Genomic DNA, 14,106 nt, shown 5'->3' with positions numbered 1-14,106 from the left:
GCCCCGTCCGGCCCCCCCCCCGCCCCCCCACGGCAGCCAACTACCCAGGCTGGTTCCTGTGCCTCGACAGGACTCGGGTCAGGGACACGGGAGGTGTGGGGCGCAGGAGGCGGCTACAGCACGTGCGTCCCCGGGAGCCAGGAGAGGAGTGCGGGGCAGAGCGGGGCCACAGGAAGGGGGTCCGTGCCCGGGAGCCTGCTGCCCGTCCCCGCTGGTGGCCGGGATACGGGGGGCACCTCAGGCCTACTCCGTGCCCTTTGCCCCGGGCTGTGGGAGCCAGCAGGTGGTGGAGACAGACAGGGATGGGGTGTCCGGGGTGGGCGTCGGGGGTGGCACTGGGGGCTGGAGGCTGGGCCACGGGGAGCCCTCCTTGCACCCTCTGCTGGATCCTGTGGGGGGTGACCCCGGCGCTGGTGACTCACCGGGCAGCCCAGGCTGGTCCTGCGGGAGGTTGACCAGTGTTGCCTGACCGGCCCGAGGACCCTGACCCCGCCCTACCTGGGACACTGGTAGCAAAGCCACCTCCCCTCTGAGCGCCTCTGTCCCTGGGGGGCAGACACTGGCCCCGGGCCTGCCAGCTCCAGGCAGGGGGGTGGGTGGGGGATGCATAAGGGCTGGTGAGGGACGAGCCGCCCAGCCCCCCTCCCCCTCCCCCCCTGCTCCCAGCAGCCCCGCCGCCGCTGCATCATCAATATTTCACGGGCGTCAATAAGAGGCGGTGGCGGGGAGGCGGCTGCAGCAGTGCTGGCACCAGCTCCGGCCACCGCTCCCCGCGACACTCAGCCTCCTGCCCTGCCCACACCATGGACGTCTTCAAGAAAGGCTTCTCCATCGCCAAGGAGGGCGTGGTGGGCGCCGTGGAGAAGACCAAGCAGGGGGTGACGGAGGCGGCCGAGAAGACCAAGGAGGGGGTCCTGTATGTGGGTGAGTGCGGCCGAGGCAAGGCGTGGCAGGCCAGCCCTGGGGCCCAGCCTGAGCCCCCAGCCCCAGGGAGGCATGGGGGGGACCCGGCTGTTGAAGCAGGGTGCCAGGCCCTGGAGCCCCCGTCCCCTGTACCCCAGCCCTAGTGTCCCCCGTCTCTGCTCTGCCCCTCTGCCCCCCAGGGTCCCTGGGGCAGGACAGCGAGAGGGCAGGCAGCCCGCAGACATGCCTGTCTGTACACCCACACGTGCAAGGGGGCACGGATGCAACCCAGGTCCCCACCCCAGCACCCCCTTCAGGCTCCATGAGAAGCCTCCATGGGCTGAGCCAGCAGGTGCTCAGCACCCAGGGACCCACCCTGTGGGAGGGCAGGGGGAGGAGCCCGAGCCCCGGGGTCCTGGGCAGCCCCCCAGCCACTCGGAAGCCGGTGACTCAGCTCTGTCCTGCGCCACTTCCTGGCAAGCTTGGCCTCTGGCAGCCCCCTGCCCGTCGCCCCTGCCCGGCGGCCACTTCCCATCCATCCCCTTCCTCCAGATGCGGCAGGAAGCAGCCTTTGAAGGGACTGCCGCTGACCCCACAGCTTGCCCAGCTGTTCTGTTTGCCCTGACGCCCCCGTTTCCTCCCCAGGAGCCAAGACCAAGGAGAATGTGGTGCAGAGCGTGACCTCAGGTGAGGAGCCTGGGACAGGGGCCGCAGGGCCAGGACCTCCAGGGGCCCCGGCTGGTCCTGAAGCCCCCGGCCCAGGGTCCTTACCCGCAGCTGGGACCCAGAGCCCTGCAGGGCCTCCTGCTGCCTCAGGGTTTCTCTGGGGTCAGCGGGGGTGGCCCAGGGCCTCCAGTTCTGAGCACTTAGCTGGCCAGGCCCAACTGGGGGAAGGGGGGGGCACAGGAGGACGGGGCCCAGCCGCAGCCACGTCCCCTTGCAGTGGCTGAGAAGACCAAGGAGCAGGCCAACGCTGTGAGTGAGGCCGTGGTCACCAGCGTCAACACGGTGGCCGTCAAGACGGTGGAGGAAGCGGAGAACATCGCCATCACCTCTGGCGTGGTGCGAAAGGTGGGTCCCCGCCCCAGCGGGCCCCTCCCGGGAGGCTCAGGAGCAGCCCCACAGCACCCCCCCACCACCTCCAGGGAAGCGCGGGTGGGGGCACCACGGGACCTCCAGGCCCCTGGGTGTGGCTGCTGCAAAGTGAGGCTCCTCCCACATGCTCCTGGCCTCCTCGATGGGGTGATGGGGCACAGCTCACCAGGGCAAGCAAGGTCCCCCGGCCTCCTGGGCGGCACTTCCCAGGCCACCAGGCTGCAGGGGGGAGGGGGGAGCGCCCCCTGGGGACCCCACCCTGCACAGGTGCACAGGGGCACTGTGGGGGCGGGGGTGGGGGCGGTGCAGGGCAGCCTGGGGTGGGTGGCCAGCTGGCCAAGCAGGCTCAGCTTGGAGCACTTTACACTTATTAACTCGTTTAATCCAAAAAAATCCCCGGGGACAGGGCGTGGCAGTGAGGCGGGCGAGGGCCTGGGTGCGGGGCGGGGAGCTCCAGTGACCGAGCATTGGCGACCCCCGCTTCGGGGAGTGCGGGGCCCTGGGCGCCCACCCTCAGGACCAGCCCAGGGCCCCATGTCCTCTGAGTGGCCCGCCCCTTGCACCCTGGTGACCCCCATGGCCCCGGTGACCCTGTGCCTACATGGGGGGTGGGAGCGCCCCCCAGGAAACTTCCTCCTGGATGGCCCTGAGCACCCAGCGGGCTGGTGACCATCATCTGTGCCTCTGGGCACCACCCAAAGGTGCTCTGGGACCCAGGCCTGTCCGACCCCCAGCCCCAAGCTAGGGAGGCCCTGGAGTGTGGCAAGGGCCTGGAACGAGGGCTGGTGAGCACTGGGGGGCGCCCCGAGGGAGACATTCCCTGGTGACACCTAAAAACCAGTCGGATGCCCACCCAGTGAGCCTCGGGGGTGCAGCACCGCCTGACAGCTCTCCACCGGCCGGCCTCAGGTGCCGCGGGACAGCGGGACAAGGCAGGTGGCCGCCACCCTTTGCCCAAAGGCCTGCCCCACGGCTGGCACAGTCTGGTGCCCTTTAAAGCCCCTTGGGGGCTAAGACTGGGATCCAGGCTGATTACCCCGGCTGGCGCTGGGTGCAGCTGTGCTCTACCGCCCCCCGGGGCAGCCCACCTTAGGTGAGTATGGGGCTGGGGCAAGGGAGCAGGACGCAGGCAGTGGGAGGACTGGGTAACCCCAGCTGGCCCCCTGCGGCCCTGCTGAACCCAGAGCCCATCTAGGAGGCAGGGAGAGAGAAGGGTGCTGTCGGGCTAGGGATGCGCCTGGAGCAAGCCAAACCTGATCCCTGCCGGCCCCATCGTCTGGGCTCCAAGGCCTTGAGCCAGGTGCTCAGCCTCCCTGGCCCCATGAACAGAGATGACATACCCCTCCTCCGAGGGTCACTTAGGGGGCAGTCAGACAAGGGTGTACGATCCTGTGACTCAGCGATGCTGAGGATGGGGCCAGGCAGGCCGAGCTAGGGTTTCAGGGCTATGCCCGCCCACCGCACCCCACTGCACCACACCCCACCCCACCGCACCCACTCCACAGGACCGTGCGCTGCCCAGGAGCCTGCGGGGAGCGAAGCTGGGCTGCAGGGCACCTGGCGCCCCTGCGGAGGCCCTCCATGAGGCGCTGTCGCTCCCGGGGTCAGACGGGTCTCACACTCCGTCACCTCCCGCCCTCCACTAGCTGCGGGGTTCGAGCCCTGGTTGTGGCCGGCCTCCGCACAGCCCACATGCTCCCCTTTGCCCCCCGCAGGAGGACCTAGAACAACCCGCGGCCCCCCAGGAGGACAAGGCAGCCAGAGTGCAAGAGGAAGTGGTTGAGGAGGCAAGTGCTGGGCTCCCAGAGGGCCCTGGGCCTGCTTCCCCGCCGGGCCCCAGAGCGCTCAGGGCAGCCGCGTGAGGTCCCCCCAGGAATGACCCCTGGCCCTGTCCATGCGGGGTGGCCACGTCGGGCTGTGTGTGAGGGTCACTTTTTCCCCCCAGGCCAAGAGTGGAGGAGACTAAGGCACGCAAGTCAGCCGTGGAGGCCCCAGGGAGCAGGCCTCCGCCTCGGGCCAACCTCCCTCGGAGCGCCCAGCCCTGGAGCGAGACCTGGGTGCCCGTGTCCCTGCGCCCACACCCAGCGCCCCACAGGCCTGTCCGCCCAAGCTGCCTCTGACGCCTTCCCCTCCGCCCCCTCCCTCCCTCGAGGCCTCCGACCCCCGGCCCCTCGGACCCCACAGATGCTGCTGTGAATTCAAATAAATTCCAACTAGAACTCAAGCCCTCCGCGCCGGCCTCCCGGGCCCGGGCCCCCTCGGTGCGGCCGCACCCGGATCGGGAGCTGGGCAGCCTGCCGGGGCTCTGGAAAGCAGGCCTGGGGCCAGGTGCCCCGCAGGCAGACCCTGGGCATTTCGGGAACCTCCTGAGAATAGGCACCCTAGAGACAACGGGATGCCCACACAGTTGTGTTTTTACGTGGAGGGAGTGGCCCCCTGTGGCTCCCGCAGACAGCCCAGCGCCGTGCCCGGAGCCCACGGTAACCAGAGCTGCTCCGCTAGGCCCGTGGCAAGGCCTCTGAGCGCTCCTGGCGCACGCGTGACCCCATGGCTCCTCCTGCCGGGCCCCAGCCAGCCTGAGCTGGGCTTCCTCATCCGTCACCAGAAGTCGTGTCCAGGATCATTAGAAGAGAGGACCTCTGGGATGCAGGAGCGCAAGCCTCCACCTTGAAAGTAGTAAAAATGAGCCCCTCCCAGGTCTGAGCACTTCACCTAATTTAATCCTCAGGACAAACTGTTGGTATGACCCCAATTTCCCCAAGAATGAACTGAGGAACGGAGGAACAGAGAGGTTAAATAACTTGTTTGAGAGCACAGAGCGAGGCAGCCTGGGCCTGGGCAGACGCCAAGGTTGCCTGCTTCCAGAGCTGCCCAGTTAACTCCATGCTCTGCTACAGCCACCCCGACGGTGTGGACTGGTGTGCTTATGGCAGATGCCACCCCTGCCAGGGTTTCAAAACAACCTGGGGACCAGGCTGGCAGGTGCCCTATATGAAGTGCTATGGGCATCGTGCCCGGGGTCCTGTTCAGAGGCAGCCGAGGGGCTCCTTCCCCTTTGGCACCCAGATGCTCTGGGCTCATCTGGGTGACTTGCCCCAAGCCTCCAGCCAGAGCTGAATTCACGCCTGCATTCAGCCACTAGGGAGACCACCCCTTTGTCATCCTGCCTCAGTGGTGGCAAGCAGGGGTCAAGGCCAGCTCTGGTGGCTAGAAGCCAGGCAAGCACAGCTGAGCAGGGTTGTCTCCCAGCCTGCTGGCCACAGGCACCTGCGGCTGAGGAGGCAGAAAGGAGCAGAGGGCTGCTGCCCCCCCAGGCCCCCAAATCCCACCGTGGGAGGAGTGAAGGGTCTGGAAGAGGTTCAGGGCAGTCGGGGTGGTTACTGCTCCTAGGTGAGCACACAAGCAGGCCCATGCATGCCTGGGAGCGTCCACCTGGGGCCTGGGTGTGCCTGAGAGTTCTTTGGACTGTAAGAAGAAGAGAGGAGAGGCAAGACCAGAAGACTGGTGGGGGGGGGGGGACACCTAGACCCAGTCCCTGTGGACAGTGCACCACTAGGCTCCCAGGGCCATCTGCCTCTGCTGAAGGAACCTAGAAGGGTGCCTGGTGATGATTGACTCCTCCCCTGCACACCTACTCAGGGCCCGTTCCTGGGCTCAAATGCCAACCATCTAGGTGTGCACCGTCTTGGAAGCCTGTAACCCACCCCATGGCACCTGCAGTACTCTTAGCCTTTAAAAACCCGTAGGTGTGGGGCCTGGGTGCCTCAGTGGTTGAGCCATGGGTTGGCTTCCACCATGGGCATGGAGCCTACGTTTAAAAAAAAAAGGACCCCTACTATGTGCTGTGGGCTCCTGGGGCTGTGCCCGACTTTCCTCGAGGAACACCTGGTCTCCCCGTACCCCTCTTCTTACATGAGAAGCCCGAGGTGAATGGCCCCAGTGGAAGGACCCCCCCCACCGCCCCTTTAACCCTCCCAGTAGCACTTTGGGGAGACTGTCTCCCCTGTCTGCCCATCCAGGATGGGGTACACTGAGGCTGGGAGAGAGGGACTTGCCGTGGGGGGTATGTGAACCCAAGTAGTGTGACTAAGGTGCCTATCGCCTGAGAGCCGCTGGGCCGGCCCTATTCCCGCCCCCTCCTCCCCCGCGTTAGAGCCCTCGGGAGCCGACGGTAGGCGGGGCCTGCAGACGGGGGGGGGGGGGGGGGCGGAGGCGGGGGGAGCGTCGGGAGCGAGCTCCGCGGGGCTCTGCGGCTTCCGCACAGGGGGGTCACCGCTTCTGCAGCGTGCCCGGGGGAGGGGACCTCAGGTGCCCGAGGCTCCGTCCCGTCCAGCTGGCAGGCCCCTGGGGACCCGCGATGGAGGCCCCGGCCAGGGCTCCGGGCGCCACCGGGACCTGCCCCCTCCCCGCCCTGCCTGCTGCGGCGGGTCTGCGGGGGTGTCTGCGGGGGGGAGGTCTGCGGGCGGGTGGGGGGGTGTCTCCGGGCGGCGCTGCGGGGTCCCTGCGGGCTGTGCGCATCGCGGCTGGGCCGCTGCCCGGCTTTGGGTCCACACCCAGCGACCAGATTCCAGGCCCCGCCTTGGGACGTTGGGTGGGGCCGCGCTCGCCCCCGTGCCTCAGTTTCTCCCTACACACCAGCGCCGCCCACTTCCCCGAGGTTGCCGTGGAGCCGGGGCCGCGCTCAGCAGCCGCTCCTGCGGGATCCCAGCCTCGAGGCTGCGGCCACCGCATCCTGGGGGTCAGGCCGCGGGCGCCCCGCTACCCCAGCCCCTCTCTGCACCCCCGCCCCACCCCTGCACCCCTCGGCCCCTCCAGACCCGGTGGGGCCGCCGCCCGGCAGGATGCGCAGGGGGGGGGTTGGGGGGGGCTGGAGCGCGGCCCAGTCGTCCAGGGCGGGTCTGCTGGGAACCGCCCCGTACCCCTGCTCCCCCCTGCCCCCCCACTACCGCCCCCCCGCGCGGGGCGGGCCCTCGAGCACCTTATAAAGCGGCACTGAGCGGGGCCCAGGGCAACTGGCTCCAGCACCCAGCGCCCTCCCGGAGCGGAGCCCTGGCCATGGCCGGCAAGGGCCTGCAGGACCTGAAGCAGCACGTGCAGGGGGCGGCCCAGGAGGCGGGTGAGGATGCCCGGCTGCGGGCCCAAGGCGGTCCTGCCCAGGGGCCCGGGCGGGACGGGGTGCCTTCCTGGGGAAACAGGGTGCCCCAGGAGTTCGGGGGACCGGGCATCGCCCGGAGCAGCGGTGGAGGCTGCACGGGGCACTGGCCCACCCCATCCGGAGCAGCCCCCCATCCCTAGGGGAGGGCGAAGGCCCGGGGAGAGCGCCCGACACCCCAGAACCATCTCTGCCCTGGGCTCTGCGAGGCGCACTGGACCTGATGGGGTGGTGGAAGGGGCCCAACCCCAGCCTTGTCCTGTCCCCCACCCGTTTCCTTCCATGTCCTCACCCCGAGAGCCTTCCTCCCCTCGCCCCAGAGGGCAGGTCCCCAGCCTTGTTTCTCCACCTCCAGCTCTTTCCTCCTCAGGCCTGAGGTTCCACGGCTGCAGGTGGATGGGGGGGGCAGGCTGGGGGTAGGGAAGGTGAGGAGCGCCCCCCCCCCAGCTGCTCTTCCAGTCCCAGGTCAGCCTCCCTCTGGACTCCAGCTCCCAGTGTGTCCGGCCCATGTCCCAGTCAACAGACGACACCCAAACTAACTCCCTCCTTCACCAGGGCCCCAGTCGCTGAGGGGCCACCTCAGCACTGAGGGAACCCCACAGTCGCTCCCCTGGAACCAAAGTGCTACCAGGAAGCCTGTGTACAAGGCCCTTCCTTCCCAGCCTCACCTTCCCCATCTGTGGCCCAGACTGGTTCTGTCACATAGGCCAGGTGGGGAGGCTTTGGGAGCCAGACCCAGGGCCTGCCTGACGCAACCCCGCCCCCCCCCCCTGGCCCAGAGTCTGAGTAAAGCAGGTTCTTTCCTGTTCAGCAAAAAGGATGAGTCAGAGCTCTGGAGGCCGGAGTCACTTGTCTGCTCACCCAGCAGGTGGGACCCACTTGAGCCCCTGGAAACCCTGTTCACCACAGGCAGGAACTCGGAGGAGATGGCCTGACCTTGGAAGCGTCACCTCTTCTCCGGACTTCATCTCCTAATGCCTCCAGTTGCCTGCCCACCGAGGCACTAGCATCATTGCTTGTGTGCCCTCTGGGGCAAGGCACAGAGACAGGGGGAGAGGGCCTCGCAGAAGTCAAGTCCCCAAGCACGGAAGGTGGCAACTGAGGCATCTGCATTAGACTTCTGGGGAGAAACTGTGGAAAAGGGGACAGGGTCCTTCCTGCGCCATGCCCAGGAGCAGCGCCAGCCCAGATTCCAGCTCCAGCCTCCCTTGGGATACTTTTCTCTGCAGTCCTGGATTTGGGAAGAGAAGCAGGGCAGAGGGGAGGAGCCCAGAGTTATAAATAACCACCAACACCCCAGAGGCAATGGAAAGGGTGCCTGTGCCTCACGGGCTGGATAGCCTTAGTCAAAGGACTTTACTTCGATGGCATCGGACCCTTGGGCCTGTAGGACAGGCTACTCTAGAGAAAGAACAGATGTGGGGGAGCAGGGGTGGGGCCCTGTGGTCAGCGACAGGGGCTAAAGGCCTCATCTCTCTGTTCCAGTGACTGCGGCAGGAGCGTCGGCCCAGCAAGTGGTGGATCAGGCCACAGAAGCAGGACAGAAAGGTCTGGTGGGCTGGTGGGCAGGAGGGTGGGCGCCCCAGCACAATCCCCACCCTGTGCAGCCCTCGCCCGGACACCCCTCTGCCCTGAAGGCCCTCTGCCCACACTGCTTCCTGGGGATGGTGACCAAGGCCAGCCCAACCCTCCAGGGCTCTGGTTCCCAGGGCCTGGCTCTCATCTGCTTTCTCCTATCCTTCCCCAGCCATGGACCAGGTGGCCAAGTCCACCCAGGAAACCATCGACAAGACTGCTAACCAGGCCTCTGAGACTTTCTCAGGTTTTGGGAAAAAATTAGGCTTCAAGTAATGCCAGAGGGAGACATGGATGACTGGCCTCCAGGCCCTGAGCTGCAGTGAGCCTTTGGCCTGCTGCCCTATTAAAGCCCTGGTTCCTACCTTGTGTCCGCTTCATGCCTCTCCACAAGCTGGGCCCAGCCCTCTGTGCCTAGAGCTGAGCCCCCATATCCAGAAACCCCGACCGGACAGCCAGAGTTCAGGCCGACAGTGTCCAAGGGTCTTTGCCCAAGGTCTCAACTGCAAATCCAGAGGTAGGCGTGCGTCCCGCTGCCATTCGGGGCCACCCTGTCCCCCATTCCCCAACGGCTCCCCCCACTCCGGGAACCCCACCCTCCTAGGAGGGGACACCAGGGCCCCCCGGGCTCGAAGGGCTCAGCTCAGGGGGGAGGGGGGCGAGGGGCTGCAAGGGCAGGGGCTTCGGGAACTGCTCCCCGGACCTGGGCCTGGAGGCTGGGAGCACAGGCTGGGAGGACCTCCGGTGGCGGGGCCCTGGGGACGACGCGGAGTCCCAGGAGCAGGACTTCACCCCCCACACCCCGCGGGGTGTTTACGCGCCGACCCCACCCGGCGGTGAGTCACCGCCAGGCCGGGAAGCTGCGCCCGCCCGAGCAGCCGCGCCCCGGTGGGGGGAACAGGATGAGGGAGCCCCGCCCACGACACGCCCTGGGGAGGGGCCTCCGGAGCCCCGCCTACGACACGACCCGGAGCCCCGCCCATTACACCCGGGCCCGCCCACAACCCCGGAGCCCCGCCCACCACACGCCCCAGGGAGGCCCACTAGAGCCCCGCCCACAAACCCGTAGCCCCGCCCGTGACACGCCCCGGGAGCCCTCTGGAGCCCCGCCCACAACCCCGTAGCCCCGCCCACCACACGCCTTGGGGAGGGGCCGCGGTCCCCACAGCGGGAGAGGTCCGCGGGGCGCGACCCGGGCCCAGCGCCCCTGCCCGACGCCGCCAGGCCCTCCGTGGGTCCCGCAGCGCCCTGGGGCCTCGGCCCCTCAGGTTGGTCCCCCCGCAGCACCTGCCCACGCAGGCGACGCCGGCCCGGGGCGCCCGCCCCCCTGGCTCGGGGCTGCCCGGTGGCCGCCCTCGGCCGCAGCCCTGCTCTGCGGGCCCCCGTCCCCGCTCCCGGGACCCCAGGCGGTGGCGGGTCCCCATCGGCGAGGCAGCCTGCCCAGGTCTCCCCCAGGGCCAGCCCGGCCCCACCCCTGGGTCCCTGCTCCCCGCCTAGTGTGCTCCCGAGGCTGCTCCCCGCGGCCCACGGGGAGGCCGCGGGTCTGCGAGGCTGGGGCCCGTCCAGCGCCTGCGGGGCCCGCCCCCGGTGGTGCAGGGTCGGGAGAGGTCCTGGGGCCACGAGGGGGGCTGGGTGGCATCGCTCCGGGGGCGTCCCTCCCCTGGTGACCCAGATCCCTCCTGACCCAGGGCTCCTTGAAAACTGCCCCAGGTTTGGGGGGGCCCAGCTGCGACCAAGGAGACGGGGGGGGGGGGAGCGCACCTGGGGGCCAGGGTGCCTCAGGAAAGAGCTTTCCATCCAAAAAAAAAAAAGAGAATTTCTGTGGCTGGAGGTGATGCTTGCAACCTTGGCGGCCACTTGTAACCAGGGAACAAGCCCCAGGACAAGCCAAGGTGCTGGGAGCGCAGAGCGGGAAGGGAAAGGAAGGGGGGGGGGGGCAATTCCTTCAGTCAGTCCCGGGGCACATCCTTGCACCCACAAGAGGATGTGGTTCCCCCGTGTTCAGCCCTGAAGCTTCCTCTCACTCCCCGCCCCCTGCCCCCTGCTTCCCTGCCCCCTGCCCCCTGGGCCTGGGCCTGACCCTGCTCCTGCCCCCCAGGACTTGGCGCGTGCAGCTCCCTCCCCCCGGAGGACTGCTGCGGGGGAGAAGGCTGCTGCCACTGCACCTGGTCTTGATCAACCCTTCCATTAGCGATTCCCCCAAATAATTCCTGATTCTCCAGATTCCAGTCCCTCATGGAGCCAAACACAGGGTCACTAACATTACGTTGTGGGGGGTGCCTGGGTGCCTCAGAGGTTGAGCAGCTGCCTTGGGCCCAGGGCGTGACCCTGGGGTCCTGGGATCGAGTCCTGTATCAGGCTCCCCGCCAGGAGCCTGCTTCTCCCTCGGCCTGGAGCTCTGCCTCTCTCTGTGTCTCTCAGGAATAAATAAAGTCTTCTTGAAAAACAAAACATTACATTTCAGTTCCCCTTGACTTCTCAGCTCTGATTATTGTCAAATTACAAAGTATATAAGAGACAAGGAGCAGGATTTTCTGTTTTCCACTTTCTCTCTTTAATGATTTATTCACTATAGAGACAGAGGGCCGGCTGCCGGGGCAGGGTGACGCGGTAGCCCTCTGCAGCCCGGCAGGCACTGAGGAGGAAGAGGGAACCCGCGGCGTTCATCGGGAAGCCCCTGTCTTCCCGACGTGGGAGGCTGTTGGGAATCCCAAGTCCACATCTGAAGTATTGGTGGGATATTGTCTGGGAGGGGGCTAGGGCCCGAGGTCCCCACGCTCCTCCCCGCAGAGTTGGACCCACGTGTGCAGCCCTGGCCCCGCGGCCTCTTAGAGCCAAGCCGGCCTCGAGGAGTCCCAGCCTCCAGGCTTCAGCCCCTGCCCTCTCAGGGGCGAGTTTTCTCTGGGAACGCGGGGCTCCTCCGCAGTCCCCCCCCCCCCCCAGGTCCTGGGCCTCACCTTCCTTCTTTCTCCATGTCCTCAGTTCAAGGAGCTCTGGCTGGAGGGCCGTCTAGTCCCAGAGCTGCAGGCCTGTCCCCGCACCCACCGCACTTCCTTGCCTTCCCTCCTTGCTCCCGCCAGGCTCCCCTGCTTGTGTCCTGGCTCCTGGCTTGGATGTGTGTGGGGCTGGCAGTGGCCTTCAACCTCCTCCTCCTCCTTCTCCTCCCTATGGTCTCCAGAGGAGAAGGGCGACTATTCGGAACTAAGCAGCTGCCCCGCTGCCTGCGCTCTGGCGGGCTGAGCCTGCGGGCTGCGTACAGGGAATCCACCTGCGCCCACCTGCGCCCACCTGCTCCTCCCCACCCCGCCCGGGACCTGCCCTGGAACTGCCTCAGCAGGCCTCCCCCCTCAGCCCCAGTTGAGTTCAGTCAGTGGGGAATATTCTGGAGAGCAGAGGGGAGGGCAGGTACTTAATCCTCCCACACCCTCCTCCTTGCTTGGTGGCTGCTGCTCCTGTCCCGGGGTGGGGGGCTCCTAGAGCCACGGCCGTCCTCGGCATCCATACGGGCCCAGGATGACTCTTTTATTTATTTATTTTTTTTAATTTACTCACAAGAGACACAGAGAGAGGCAGAGACACAGGCAGGGTGAGAAGCAGGCTCCCTGAGGGGAACCCCATGCGGGTCTCGATCCCAGGACCCCGGGGTCACAACCTGAGCTCAAGGCAGATGCTCCACCGCTGAGCCACCCAGGCATCCCCAAAATTTGACATTTATGACACCCACAGCTCAGCACACAAAAGCAGGTGTCCTGCTCTAGACGTAAGACAGCCCCGAGGACTGGAGCATTTAAAATAAACATGTTTTATTTTTATTTTTCGGATTCGGTAATTGCTAAGTTGGCAACTTGTTATTGGAAACATCGGCGCTCCGTGACTGAGTGATGCAGCCAGTGGGTCCTTTGCCAAATGGGCTGTTGACCACATTCCACTGGGAGGATTAGTCTGCTCCTCTGAAGGCCTGACTGTCCTGCGGGAAAGGCTGGACGTGACCTGTGACTCAGGCCAGGCGGGCCCAGGTGCCCATGTTCCCAGCTGCTCCCTGGGGCCTCTTCCGGGGTGGCGCCAGCTGGGTCATCTTCAGCCTCTCGCAGGCCGTGCCGCTGGGCCTGAGGCCTTGGTGGAGCCCAGCCCTGCATGGGAGCGCCGTGCACAGGCTGAGAGCCGGAGCTGGAGCCCGAAGGCCGAGGGCAGCAGACCTGGGCCAGGGCACCGAGATCTGGGCCCGGGCCGTCCTGGGCAGCCGGGCCTCTCCAGGCCGCTGAAGGCTCCCAGCTCCTGCGGGGAGGCCGAGGGGGCCCTGCCCACGGCGCGGGCCTCCCAGCACCAGGCAGGAGTGTGGGGGCTGTCAGGCTGTGGCACTCGGTGGGCAGACACTAGTCAGGCCTCACCCCAGCCCCATGCGCCGGTCACCCGGGGCTTGCCGCCAAGCAGCCTCCCCTAGATAGCTGCGACGAGGGGCGGGGAATAGAGTCCCCTGGAGCTTGGCACACGGTCCCTGACTCCCAGCACCACGGCCACGAGGGCATGGCTGTCCCCATTTTATAGACACGGAAACTGAGGCTTCGGTTGGGCCCGTGACTAATGGGTGCGGCATGCGGCACGTGGCTGGGGCGTCTGTCCATCCCGGGTAATGAGGGACGCAGCCTGGCCCTTAGGCATGTGACGGGTCAGGGCTGGTAGAGTGGCTTTCTGGAATTCTGGTTAGGGCCAGGCACACCTCGCCCGGTGGTGGTGGGTCTCCCTTCTACCCCCACTAGGGCCTCCTGGGGGCGCACTGACCTCGCAGGGCCCCTCCCAGAAGCCAGGCCCGCAGCGCAGGGTGACAGGGCCTCGTCCCGTGCCAGGCTTTCCCTGTGCAGGGTGCTGGGTGCTCGGTGCTCCTGTGAGTTGCTCCCTGCCAGCCAGGGGCCACTGGCTTTCTGGTCAGTGCTGTGTCCTCCTCAGCCTTGGGCCAGGCACCGTGATGACCCCGCAGGATGAGCCCCACACACACTCATGAAATTTCCAGTGAAAGCTGCAGACACTGCAGGCTGAGTTCCTGGGCCCGATGGCCCCGCTCCTGGGCTGAGGGACCTGCCAGGTGCCCGGGTGCCTGGGCCCTCAGGCCCCTAACTAGGCCGCCCTGGGCATCCCGGACGGCGGGCTGGAAGCCCGAGGCCCGAGTGGGCGCGCAGCCCCACCCGGCCTCCTGCCTCCCCAGGCGCCCAGGCCGTGGTGGGGCAGGGCCTTGTCCCGAGCTGACTCTGTGGGCCCTGGCGGGTCCCGGCCCGGGGTGCGGGGTCTCGCAGCCAGAGGGGCAGGGCTGCATTCGGAGCTCGGGGCCCCACCCGGCCTCTTCCCCACCCCTGCGCTGACTCACCCCTGACCCACTTGGCGGCCCA

General features: G+C 67.1%; 2 protein-coding genes across 8 annotated transcripts; both read left to right on the top strand.

The window, feature by feature from the left end:
• The first annotated feature begins 53 nt into the window (after positions 1–53).
• On the top strand, positions 54–4,222 carry SNCG (synuclein gamma). Of its 7 annotated transcripts, none has more exons than XR_005986600.1 (6): positions 54–283; positions 670–924; positions 1,549–1,590; positions 1,847–1,974; positions 2,908–3,091; positions 3,714–3,787. XR_005986600.1 is itself a non-coding variant. In XM_041747177.1 (5 exons), exons 1-5 carry the CDS (start codon positions 804–806, stop codon positions 3,962–3,964), a joined length of 384 nt encoding a protein of 127 aa, XP_041603111.1. In that variant the 5' UTR covers positions 670–803; the 3' UTR covers positions 3,965–4,222. The 7 variants fall into 7 exon arrangements, 2 of the variants coding, with proteins under 2 accessions (XP_041603111.1, XP_041603112.1); XR_005986599.1 differs by having other exon boundaries at positions 667–924; XR_005986603.1 differs by having other exon boundaries at positions 61–122.
• Positions 4,223–6,960: 2,738 nt separating this feature from the next.
• On the top strand, positions 6,961–9,089 carry ADIRF (adipogenesis regulatory factor). The gene is made up of 3 exons (XM_041747179.1): positions 6,961–7,114; positions 8,636–8,698; positions 8,898–9,089. The coding sequence occupies exons 1-3, from the start codon at positions 7,054–7,056 to the stop codon at positions 8,999–9,001; spliced, it is 228 nt and encodes a 75-aa protein (XP_041603113.1). The 5' UTR covers positions 6,961–7,053; the 3' UTR covers positions 9,002–9,089.
• The last annotated feature ends 5,017 nt before the right edge of the window (positions 9,090–14,106 follow it).

Source organism: Vulpes lagopus, chromosome 3 (genome assembly GCF_018345385.1).
Source record: "Vulpes lagopus strain Blue_001 chromosome 3, ASM1834538v1, whole genome shotgun sequence".
NCBI classification, from domain to species: domain Eukaryota; kingdom Metazoa; phylum Chordata; class Mammalia; order Carnivora; family Canidae; genus Vulpes; species Vulpes lagopus.
Note: the sequence above shows the minus strand (reverse complement) of the source record. Positions and strands in the feature narration are given on the sequence as shown.